Source organism: Oculina patagonica, chromosome 5 (assembly GCF_052425735.1).
Source record: "Oculina patagonica isolate OP01 chromosome 5, crgOcupat, whole genome shotgun sequence".
NCBI lineage: Eukaryota > Metazoa > Cnidaria > Anthozoa > Scleractinia > Oculinidae > Oculina > Oculina patagonica.
The window spans coordinates 24,195,836-24,208,716 of NC_135762.1; the positions used below are offsets into that span (position 1 = coordinate 24,195,836).

At 38.2% G+C, this 12,881-nt stretch overlaps 1 protein-coding gene across 1 annotated transcript; it reads right to left on the reverse strand.

Moving 5' to 3' along the window:
• Nucleotides 1-1,282: 1,282 nt before the first annotated feature.
• Nucleotides 1,283-8,807, reverse strand: LOC144653454 (sushi, von Willebrand factor type A, EGF and pentraxin domain-containing protein 1-like). The gene is made up of 6 exons (XM_078513447.1): nucleotides 8,386-8,807; nucleotides 7,302-7,559; nucleotides 6,275-6,526; nucleotides 3,343-3,561; nucleotides 2,375-2,578; nucleotides 1,283-1,371 (listed from the first exon to the last, which is right to left on the reverse strand). Exons 1-6 carry the CDS (start codon nucleotides 8,489-8,491, stop codon nucleotides 1,367-1,369), a joined length of 1,044 nt encoding a protein of 347 aa, XP_078369573.1. The 5' UTR covers nucleotides 8,492-8,807; the 3' UTR covers nucleotides 1,283-1,366.
• Nucleotides 8,808-12,881: the final 4,074 nt, after the last annotated feature.

Below are 12,881 nucleotides of genomic sequence, written 5' to 3' on the forward strand. Positions count from 1 at the left end.
ATATCAGTCAATGTCATTCTCTTTATCACCATTACAATGAGGTCCCTTTTCATAACTGTCATTTTCAAGAATATCAGCAGTGAAATGTGTTCCCTTTAAATCGCCGTAATTTTATAAGAATTTAATTATTGAAATTAGTTCCCTTTTCGCCAAGATTTTTTTCAAGGATATCACCAATTAAAATGAGTTCCCTTTTCGCCACGATATCAGCACTGAAATGACTTCTCTTTTTAAAACGGTCATGTTTCTAACAATTCACCAGAGAAATGAGTTTACTTTTTAACAGAGTCATTCTACAAGGATATCAGCAGGAAAATGGGTTCCCTTTTAACCACAGTCATTTTTTAAAGGCAACACAGGCGAATTGAGTTCCTTTTGACCACGGTCTTTTTAAATGATATCAGCAGTGAAGCGAGTTCCGTTTTCACCACTCTCTTTTCAAGCATAGCACCAGTGAATTAAGTGCCTGTTTGAGCACGGTCCCATTTTAAAGATATCAACAGTGAAATGAGTTTATTCATTGTTAGTATAGCAGGCTCACATCTGCATTTGCTGCCATTTTATTACGTAACCCGCTTTTCCAAGAAAAGTTTACTCACTTACTACTTAGTGACTTTTCAACACGGTGATCTGCAATTACATCAATAGTGAAATGAATTCCCTTTACACCACGGTAACTTTTCAAAGATATCTACTAGCTACTGAAAGTTTCAGCTTTATATAGAGTAAACCCTTTTTTAGGAAAATTAAGAAAACCTCAAGCTTCCCCCTTCCCACCTCTTGTACGTCCGAGGGTTAAGTCAGTAACATTATTGCTGTGGAAAGTTTGCTGGTACCTCTGAAGTTCACGCGCTACATGGAATGCAGCCAGGCAATATTTGATGCAGCTCGCTCTTTATAACAAACATTAAAGCAGCAAAAGCCGCGGGTTTTAGTGCACTTATGGGTATTCGAGATAAAAGAAAACCTGCGCGAAGCGCGCAGTTTTATAGAAAAAAAAAAAGAAAGAAAACGAGTCCGATAAAAAATGAACAAGATTTTGATAAATTATTCAGGGTGTGTGTTAGTAACCAAAAAGTCACGTTTTTTTTTGTTTTGCTAAAATGATATAGTTAAATATGTATACGAAAGGATTTTGGAAAATCTGCAGACCCAGTTTTGATAATCAGTTGACTTTTTTCACTTTACATTCGAGTCTTTGACCATCCCAATAGTTTAGTAATGATTCTCTAACAAGAGTACTGTATAAGGGGCTTAGATTAAAACAAAAACAAAGCCAATGTCGTATGACCCTTGCGTTAATTTATTGAACCATTTTTCTTAAGCAGACCCCCTTTTGTGTTTTCTTCAAGTACTCCTCATGGCTTCAACCTACGAAAAAATGTATCAAATTAATTACTCCATGTTATTAAAAAAGATATCGCAGTATAAAAGATCAAAATTACGTGTTTAAGCGCTATTATTAGTTTGATATCTTAAAAAAAATAATTACACAAAGACAGCTAGTGTTTCGAGCCTGTAACCGAGAAAAGTTATAAGGCTATTAATGAAGCAGGGGAACACCAAGAAACATTCTGAGGTGGGGGATAAGGAGATTTGGGGCTTTGTTTACAGTGATCGGATAAATTCTTTGCAAAATAAGGGCCTGAAAAGGATTCGCTGGACTCCGAGAAGTGGAAAGAAAGGGCGAAGTGGGCCAAATTAATGCATATCTGGCATTAGTGTTACTAAAACAGTGGATAGCGTTTTTGGCGCGCGCTGATTGGCCACTCAAACTCCGAATATCCTTTGCTATTCACCTCCGAGCAACGCGGGTGAGAAAATTGTACTCGTTGCAGGAATAAACTTGTAAAAAATCATTCTTTAGGGTTATAGTATCTCACTGCTTTAGTATATACTAAAACAGCTATTCACCTCAGTGTCGGTAGCTAGTGGTGGATGTTTACTTCACCGCTTCGCGGCTCGGTAAATATCCACTACTAGCCACCTCCACTTCGGTGAATAATTGTTAACTATCAATTGACTCTCACTATTATTTAAAGTGACTTTTTACTAATCCTAGGCTTCAGTAATAGATGGGATTTCAATTGAAGGTCGAAAATAATCTGGAATTGGTTTGGGTTTGCGTTTATACGCGCTGTGATTGGCTCAAAAACTCGCGCCACCACCTCAGCCAATCAGATGCTAAACCAAAACCAACAACGACTTGGTCACAGGCGTTTTCCCACGCTTTGGGCTGGTCACGTGTATTTGGTTCGAGTTGTCATAGGTTGATTGTGTTGCCTACGTTTATTGTAATGAGCCACTGTAATTGCTTTGGTTTTGGAAGTCACGAAGTTCATTCGTAAACCACTGCAACTTGAGACATAATTACCTATGACTCCTGGAGAGACCGAGATGCTTTCCTTTGTGCAGTCTGGAAAAGCTGCGCAGAAAAAGGGAGGAACGAAGCTTGAAGTCATCAGGAACGAGTGGAACTGGGACTTTATATCTTCTTGATCACTGGGATCATGTGCCTCGCCGTTATAGTAATACCAGTGAAAGCCAGCCGATTTAATCCATGAGTTATTGAGACTGCCTGCAATAAAAAAAAATAAAAATAACAAAGACCACACTTAGCATCTGTTTTATTTTCCAAATTAATTCTGGCAATTATTTGGTGTTTTTGTCTTGATTTTTCGCTTTTGCTTTTTCTTCTTCATCTTCCTTCCTTTTTTGCTGATACAGACAATGAATTTTTGCTGATACAGCCAAGTGTTATCGACCACATCACTGTCGTACAAATCTAAAGCAGTTTACAATACTTTTCCAGGGTCCTAAAATTTGGAATTCTCTATACCAGAATCGATCATTGGTTCGAGTAGCTTCTCTTCTTTTAAGAAAAAATAATTAAATTTCTAATAACATGAATCTGAAATTGGCCTAGCTGCACATTCACAGCGAAATTACTAACTTATTGCTAACCCGAGGTGCCCCCCCCCCCCCCATAAGCCTTGTGGTTTCTTGGAGGTCTTCTCGCCCTATCTTTTTAAGTTATTTTAATTTGTATGTTTAATTCTGAAATGGCAAATAAATGATGATGATGATGAATAATTTTCAGTCATTTACTTCTTATTATTTTATGCCACTTTACCCGCTGTCATATTCAACTTAATCAGTGATCAATTTCAGTACGAGCGTTTTCAAGAATTTGACTTTTTACATTATCGGCATGCATCACCATATGGCCCTATATCTGTACATGTGCCACTTCACCCTAGTTCAACGTTTAACAACAATAGTTATTTCTCGCTTTATGATTTGTAACAGACTATACATCTGATCCACTCGTATGTTTCTTACCAGAGCAGTTAGGTCCAGGAGTTTTCTGCTCGTAAGGTTGGCCGGGGATGGCGTAAAACCTCCATTGTCCCTGAACGCAGTAGTACAACAAAGGCGGATTGAAGTCAAAGTCGGTGCCACTCTTACACAAAACCGCACACACAGGATATCTGTTTTTATCCCAGTTAGTGCAAGCCAGAGCTCCGTTCTTAGGAGGCGAAAAACTTGGGCACGATTTTACTGTTAAATGAAATGAAAAAAGCACATTATTATACTAATGTCCATTTACAATGATAAAAACTCTACACTCTACTCAGACATGCACAGGTCACGCTTAAGCTGGCCGAAAAAAGTTTTCCAAAAGACGGACAAAAAACAACACCCGACAAGAAGTGTGTCGAGTAATCGGTTTAATTATAAACGTTCGTAACAGCAGAGATTTAGAAAACGATTTTATAATGAAATTAAACGCTAAAATATTGTTAAAATTCATTTTAAAACTTTAAAAACTTTAAAAAAGTAGACGACGTTTCGGCGCTACTCTACGCCATTATCAAGTCAAAAGAAGTGATAGTTAAAATAAGAATATATATAACGTGAAACAATAAAAATAGTTGTGTGTCCTATGGGCATAATACGTAAAGTAAAACAATGGAAAAACTAAACACATCCTTGTCTCCTATGATGTCTGCACTATTTACAAATGTTCCTCTGAAGGAAACAATTGACATTCTTGTCGACAAAGCTTTTGAAGATGACTGGTTTAATAAGACGCATAGTACGCAACTCCAAAAGCATCAACTGACTGAGTTATTAGAAATCGCTACGTCCAATCAGCTGTTTCAATTCAACGGTGAGCTGTATGAGCAAACAGACGGTGTAGCTATGGGCTCGCCACTTGGCCCTCTACTAGCCAATGTTTTCATATGCCATATAGAGAACCAACTGGAACAAAACAACATGATCCCGTCATTCTATCGAAGATACGTTGATGACACTCTGGTCAAAATGCCCAACACAGACGCGGCTTTAGATTTCTTACAAGTACTTAACGGTGCCCATCCTAGTTTGTCTTTTACCATGGAACTTGAACATGAGGGCTCTATTCCATTCCTCGGCACACTAATCACGAGAAACGACAACACACTAAAAACGGAAGTCTACAGAAAACCAACTGACACGGGCCTTCTGCTCCATTTTCAAAGCCACGTTGATAACAGATACAAGAAAGGCCTGGTAAACACAATGGTTGATCGGGCGCACCGTTTATCCTCCACCGAAGAAGCCTTCACGAAAGAGTGCAGCAAGTTACGCACCATGTTTTCAAAACTACACTACCCGAACGTATTAGTCGATTCCACAATACGCAAGTTCAGGCAAGAAACTAATACAGAACCGCACGCCGCAACCCCATCAGAGCCATCTGTCTACATTTCATTGCCGTTTAAAGATCAACGATCAGCTAATCGCGTCCGCAAAGAAATTCATTCTCTGGGATCCAAGATCAACATCGATGTCAAACCCGTCTTTACCAGCAGAAAGCTGTCACAGATTTTGTGCGTAAAGGAAAACAAGCCCCCGATCGTGAACACACAATGCGTTGTTTACTTGTTTCAATGTGATTTGTGCGATGCAAATTATGTCGGGTTTACTGCCCGACACCTACATCAACGCATTAGTGAGCACCGTTATTCTGCGATCGGTAGACACCTTGAGGCACAACATGGCAGCAAAGGAGCAAAGATTAATCACCTTTTCAAAGTGTTAAAGAAATGCAGAAGCAAGTTTGACTGCCTCGTATATGAAATGCTGTTCATCAGGGACATTAATCCTTCCCTGAACACCCAGAGTGACTCTATCCGCGCCAAATTATTTACTTGACACTTCCCTATTTTTAATTAGAACTTTTAGTTTTTCCATTGTTTTACTTTACGTATTATGCCCATAGGACACACAACTATTTTTATTGTTTCACGTTATATATATTCTTATTTTAACTATCACTTCTTTTGACTTGATAATGGCGTAGAGTAGCGCCGAAACGTCGTCTACTTTTTTAAAGTTTTTAAAGTTTTAAAATGAATTTTAACAATATTTTAGCGTTTAATTTCATTATAAAAAATTATAAACGTACGTAGTTAAGACCGAATTTCTCTGACCGAGTTTTCCCAACTATTCAAACCGGTTTAAATTATCTTCACAACTTGCTTTTTAGACTCCCAAATGGGAAATGATGTAATTGAAATACATCAGCGTTGCTGGGAAACAAAGCTCATACATACAGCTAATTCGAGAAAGGTTGTCGGAAAAAAGCACAAAAGTGCACGCGACAAGACCGAAAGGTAGTGTGGGTAAAGGTAGAGAGCTACTGCACGTGCTGAATACTTATAAGATGGCGAAATGGGAAACGCTAATTTCGCACTTTTTTTCTCTTCATGTATGTAGAAACAAGGTACTTTTAACCACACTGAGTTTAAGAAAAAAATTCAAACACATGCGACAGTTAAGGTAATGATACAGAAAAAGGCCTCGTGAGAAGAAAAACAAAATATTCACGTGCAGAAATACAAACTTGTACATTTCCTCTAGGCCAATGTGCAAAATTCAAGTGAACACCCAGACCACTGTTCGGTCTTGTCGCGTGCACTTTTGTGCTTTTTCCGACAACCTTTCTCGAATTAGCTGTATACACGATCCCCACTCAATAGGGTTCGCAAAATTACACGCATTGACCGTGTTGAAGAAGTCATGGCTTGAACACGCAGTCTCTCCACCCAGTACAAATAGGTACAGACAACATGCTCGATCAATGCTAAGGAGTAATATGTGATGGACAAGCATCCTGTCCCGAGGGACTACTTGTGAGTCACTGAAGACTAGTAATATATTGGTGTTATTGAACCTTCAGTCACACGAGCGACAGAAAATAAGTGATAATTTATGTGCAAGTTACCTTTCAAAGTTATCCTAAATGAGCAGTCGTTGTAAACGTTGTCGCTACTATCACGAACTGTATACTGCACTAGGGTTGAACTCGGAACACTAAACAATTGGCCGCTTTGAAAGTTGGAGGCAATGATGGGAGGAACACCCGAGTTGTCGGAGCAAACCGGCCTGTCCCATTGTATTCTCAATTCTGAAGTTGTAACTGTAACTTCCAGATCTATACCCGCTGGGCAGGAGCTGCATGATGGCGGGTCAGTATCTGAAATTTAAAATTTTTTAAACATTAGAAAAGAAGCTTGACAATCTAAGAGATAAAAGTTTAACTTTGTCTTTCTTTTTCCGAATAAATTGGAAACGTAGTCTATTGACAACCTCTAGCCACTGCGAACTAATTAAACGAACGAGTGTTTGTGTCGGATAACTTTCGGCTGATAGTTGCCCTGTGGAAATTTGATGTTCTTTAAACAAATATTAGCCCAAAGCTTCGAGGGCTAATATTCTAGTTTTAAGAACATCAAATTTCCAAGGAGCAACAATCAGACCGTTAGTTTCGAGACAAAAACACTCTCTATTTTTTATTGTTCACCACTAAATTATCTTCCGCGCGCTCACTCAAAAACAACATCTTGCTCATTTTTTACATTTGAGGATAAAAGGTTTAGTTGAAAGCTGAAATGTAACAAACGAAACAAAACCAGACAAGAAACCCGCTAAATGCAGTGAAATTAAAAGGGATTTGTTGTCTGTAGGCCTGCTTGTTTACAAAAACGTTTTCAGGGACGAGCACTATCCATTCTCTATTTTCCAATTGCCCATAATACACTTTGTTTGCCCCCCAAATTTTGCATAAACTATTGTTCTCAAATTCTCTTGAGAGGACTGCATATTTCCAAAACAATAGCTTATGCAAAATTTGGGGGACAAACAAAGTGCATTATGGGCAATTGGAAAATAGAGAATACGGGTACTTTTTCTCTGACGAGCACTATGCGCTACACATTTCATTAAGTGATTCGATTAAGCTTATCACTTACCTTTGACTTCAATAGAAAAGCTGCATGTTGCCACGTTTCCCGCCTCATCAGTTGCAGTGATTTTAACAACAGTAATGCCAATAAAAAATTCTTGTCCGGACTGGTGACTCGACTGAACCTGGATCACTGCATTGGAATCCACATCAACTGAATTGTCGTTCACTTGAACGCTCCATTCAACTGTTGCTGTTGCCTTTCCTGGAGAAGCGTCTGCGAGCAGCTTCGGGCCAGGGCACGTCATGGTTGGACTCTCAATATCTAAACCACATCGATACGTGCAACGAGAAGGTTAGAGAATTCAAGTCAGAGACATGTAAATCATACAAACCAGCTTGCCGATAATATGTATACAGTTTATGTACCGTACTTTTGAAGGTACTGTATACTTCTATACTACATTTACATGCACTAAATATCTGATGGATGTTAAATGCATTGTCCATTTAGTTCAAAACTAAGAAGACCAAGAGCTGTGCCTCGATTTTTCCAGGGTCCGTCAAGTGGAAAAAAACACGCAGCGCGCGAGGAAGTCCGTTTAAGAGAGGAGACGCGATGTACGTGGGCGAGATATCTCGCACTCACGCGCCGTATCTGCTCAAGAAAGGGATTTTTCCGCAAGAGTCATATGTGCACTTTGGATTGTATCTTAAACAACTTCATCGAATTGGCTAACGTTAAACATGGTTATAGCTTGCACGTGCGCCAAACGATGAAACAGTTCCTTAAAACACATGAAACCAAACTTGTAATGTTGAAGAAAACAATAGCGAAAACAAAACAGTGGTCTAAGAGGGTCTCAACGGGGTTCACCGTTAGCGGCAATATATGGCAAACATTGAGCCGTTTTTAACGTAAAAATTGAAAAAAAAATATACCAAGCCAATAAGTTAAAAAAGGACCTTAAATATGTTTTACAACAATGGAAATTTATTTTTAACACTTCTGTTAACCGTTTCGGAAAAACATTAACCGTTAGTTACAGAAAAGCTAAAGTATTAACCGTTAACCGTCAAAGCCACCGCCCCATTGAGAACTTCGTCTAAGAGTCGTCTACAAATGCTCCAAATTTCTTATCCTACTATACCTTGGCACGGCGAACCGACATAGCCTTTGGGGCAGCTGTGAGACACTGAAATAAAAACAGAGCAAAGCAAACCATATGCTACAAATGCTGCAACTCTGTACGCCATTTTGCTTTCAGCTTTAACAATATGCTGCTGTTTCTCCGGATGAATTTCAAAAATGCTTCAAAAAGCTAAATGTAAAATGAAAAACCGTTTCTGTTAATTTTCGTTCGACTAATAACAAAAGCTGTGAAAACATTTTTTGAATATATTTGACTCAAGTAGAAAGCTGACATAATAGGAACATCCAAGTTCGTCACATATTTGTTGATACTGTCTATCAATAATATCACTACACCCAAACCAGCTGCGACAAAATTGACAAAGGTGGTAATGTTGTTAGCTAGAAACGTGAATATTTTTTTGAAATCATTGATCTATTTATGGTTAACTTGTAACAAATGTCTTAGAAAAAGTCTTAAATATTTCAATATTTTCATTTATATAATAATTTCTATATTAAATGTTAACAGTTGAAGTGCAATTTTATGAAACAGGTTTGTGACCGATTTATCATGAACAAACATTGAATGTTTGTTCATGATAAACGAAACGTAACACGAATTAATTTTTTTAAATTCAATTCGTGTTACGTTTCTTTATACACTTACAAGCTTTGTGACAAAGTTCTATTTCTTTCTTTAATTTTGCCTTTGCACTGGATTAAAAATTAATTGTCACAGTTACTTTAAAATATATACAAAACAAATTGAATTTGGCAATAATCCGAGAAAGGGAGTATGGTATTAAATTCACTTTTTTTTGCTTTTCTTAAAAAAATGGCTCGATTGGGAAAAGGAAGCAGCACTGTAACAGCTCTCGTAGGCTTGTAACTTTAATGGTCCTCAATTGCAGCAGTTGCTATTGTTTTTGGGGCTATGAGCATTGTTTCAGTTGTTTGTTCTATTGTTCTCTCGAAGCGTAACGAGAAATTCATGGGACACCTTAGGAGAAAAGCAACCCGGCCCCTGACTCGTCCCAAGTCATCTTTTGAGTCCGTCTTGAGTCGACTGCTGAACACGGAGGGAATCATGGAAGGAAGAGATGAAGCGTCCCGTCATCCTTCGCGTCTTGCAATTTTCGCATAAAAGACGACTGGGGACGAGTCAGACCCGGCCGGATGAAATAAGAAATATTTTATCAGTGGGGATGACCCCCCCTCCCCCCGGGAATGACCTGAACTGAAATAATACCAGTCAATTCAAAGATGGAGAAAATGATTGTCTTAGGCCGATTGTTTATCATTGCAACTGAATGCATCAATTTGTTAACTGGCAACCCTGCATTTTTAACCCAATGGTTTTAACCCAATGGTTATTCTAGTTTGCTTTTTCAAGTGTATGATTTTTTACTGTAAATAACTATACAAAATGTTAATAAATAAGTTGTTGTTGTCGAATGCTAGAAATTAGCGCAGGTTGAGCTCATATCGTTAAACTGGAAAACCGCGCTTTAAAATTGAAATCAAAAGCCGAAGCTTGGAGAGGAAATTTGAATTTTAAATGCTGCATGGTTCCCAGTTTGGCGATGTGAACTCGACTTGTGTATTCTTCGTGTTCAAGTCCAGGTCTGTACGGTATTCCGTACTCAAGTTATCCGCTTTAATGTTCCACACAAATTTAGAGAGCACAGTATAGAGACGCCATGTTTTAGGCCGTGTGAAGGGGCACCAAGATGGTCGCCGGAAATCAATGAAAACGTCTGGCATTCACTTCTGCTATAAAAGCGGTCAGTTTACCTTCATGAACACGTAAACATAAACATAAACACTTCTCAACTGTCATTTTTTTAAGCATACGTGACAGCCTTCAGGCGGCCATCTTGATGTCGTATGGCCTAAAACTTCGAATTTCAAAATGCTCTTTCTTAAAGACGGCGGATGCTATCGACCTGAAAACCTTTCATAAAATATATAAATTAACATTAAGGACGTCTAACAGCGAGTGAAGGATAAGAAGTCAGGGCTCTCGCGATTCTCGATTTTAGACTGCGTCACGTGAAAACCAACAATAGCTGAAATTTAAGGTCACTGACGGCTGTGGTGCTTTTTACAGCATAAATTTGGCGGTTAAAGCCGTTAACCTTTTAATAAGAGTTTCCACGCCCTACCTAGCCTGGTAAAGGTTTAACAGCTTTCTTTTTCAATTATTTGCTAGTTTTAAAATTTATGCCTTCTCATTTAAGGCAATGGTAAATTCAGTTTATACGCTCATTCCATATGGCCAACAACAGCCTTGCAGGCGTTCCGACTAAAAGCGTCAACAACTCTGTTGATGCCATAAGATTTCTGTGATTTCTGATTCCACATTTAACGAAGGACTTCGGCGTCTTCAGATTATAAAGGAGCCATGCTCTAATTAGCCTGTGTGAAATGCATATCATAAACACACCTATCTTTACTCGCTCTTTGTCGTCTAGCTTCTGACTGTATCTTCACGGCAATAAAACAGACGAGACTTGCTTTATTGTTGTTTTTGTTAGGAAACTCCGAATACTTCTGATTCTGCGCAGCTGAAGCCGTTTTCCTCTTCTTGCAAAGATCTCTCTGACTCCCCGTGCTGACAATTCTTGATATTTGTTAAATTACATATTATCTTGGACTGTTCACCTTCCCTCAGCATTCAAAACTGCATTAGCAACATTAAAGAGAGCTTATCCAACAGTCACTTTCGGAACCGAGCAAACTCCGTCAAATACTGACGTAAAGCTGCCTTTTTTTTCCTGTGGCGAAGTTGCCAAAGCTGCCAAAGCTTGCGAAAGAAATCGAAAGGGGTAGACAAAGCATAAAGGCAATAGTACCAGAGGATGCGAGAGCTTTTTTCTCGTCTGGAGATTCTATCTTTGTGTCATCTTAGAGACAGGATTTCCTGGTTCCGGTTTGGATTCGTCCAGAGCCGTTGAGTTTCCCGGCCCGCTGGTCAAGGGAAACGCAGGCTCTGGGGACGAGATTGTTTTTTGATTAGTTTTGTTCTTTACTTTTTGAGAATCGTCTTTCCTGCAGTTTAAACCGTAACTTAATTAAATTAAACAACTGCCATCGATGCCGCCGTAAAACAAACAAAAATAAAAAACGAAAGTATCATGTTACAGCATTTTCAAGTAAAACAAAAGTATCTTGTTACAAACGAAGTGTCGTACGTATAACGGTTGCAAAGATTAGCGTAAGGAATACCCGGGAAGGAATACAATAGTCTGCAAACAGGCTTTTCTGAGGCTTTCCGAAAGTAAAATAAAGCAAATAGACACGAACATAAAACATCACACTTTCAATTGTCGACTCCATCGCATTCTGCACTGTCCTTTGAGTCTCTGAGTTTTGTTTTAATTGACCCGCACCAATTAGTCATCGACCGCATCTCCATGTTTTACACTTTTTACGACATAGAAATGACCCACAACATTTTCAAAACTCAGATGAAATAATGAGCCGTTGGCAAGTGATTTGACTGAAAAGTTCTGGAAAATTTATGGTGCCATTTCTATGGTTTATAAGAGTGTATAACATGGAAAAAGGTGGTTGATTTGTTTTAGATATCTTATTGAAATTTACCACCAAACTAGATTGACAGCTACTAAGATCGCTGTTTCAGTTACACCCAAATGTTACAGTTGGTGTTTTTTTTAATTTAAGGTGACTGTGACGAGATAGGTTTCCATTTTTGTTATACATCTTGTATTTTGTTATACATCTTGTACTAATTATCTTTTCTATTTCCGGCAAATAACTTTGAAGAGAAGTGATTTTATCATTCAACAGCTACGGAATTTTTTAAAAAACAGCAAACAGGTAGTCAGGCTAAGATTTAGCCTAACTTCGTTTTTAAATAGTTTCAATCCTGCCAGGTGTTTTGGTTTGTTGGAGCTAAAGACACTCTAAACCTGCAATTGTCGACAAATTAGAATTACCACAACGAGTAGGTGATAAGAAATGGCCATTTTCCATAGAAATTTGTAAATCTACTGTCTACCTCTAGGCAATAGCCACAAACTACTGTCATGAAAAAAATCATTTCAAAGCCAATGAGCACAGTTCATTTGTTTTCCTTTTTTTAAAAAAAAACTACAATGATACTTTCCAAGTTAAAGTAACACAGAAGCCTTTTAATTTACAGTTTTATTCAAAGTTTTTTTTCCGCAACAAACTCAGCTGAAATGTTTTTTTTTTTCCACTTATGGCATTAGTGGTGGGGATATGCACACGAGTCCAGTGCATCAGCCAATGCAAGAATATAATTTCTTTTTCCCAATTTGATGTCATAAATTATCAAAAATAATCAAGGATATCAAAATCAAATCAATAGTAACACAAAGGAACGTTTGTCTATGAAATTTTATTCAGAGTATTTTCCCCTTATCCATAGGCTTGGGATTATTTCAGAAACAAACGAATATTAGAATCGGGAGCGGATCACGTGATTTGTCACATGACCTGTCTTTAAGAACTTATATATATTTA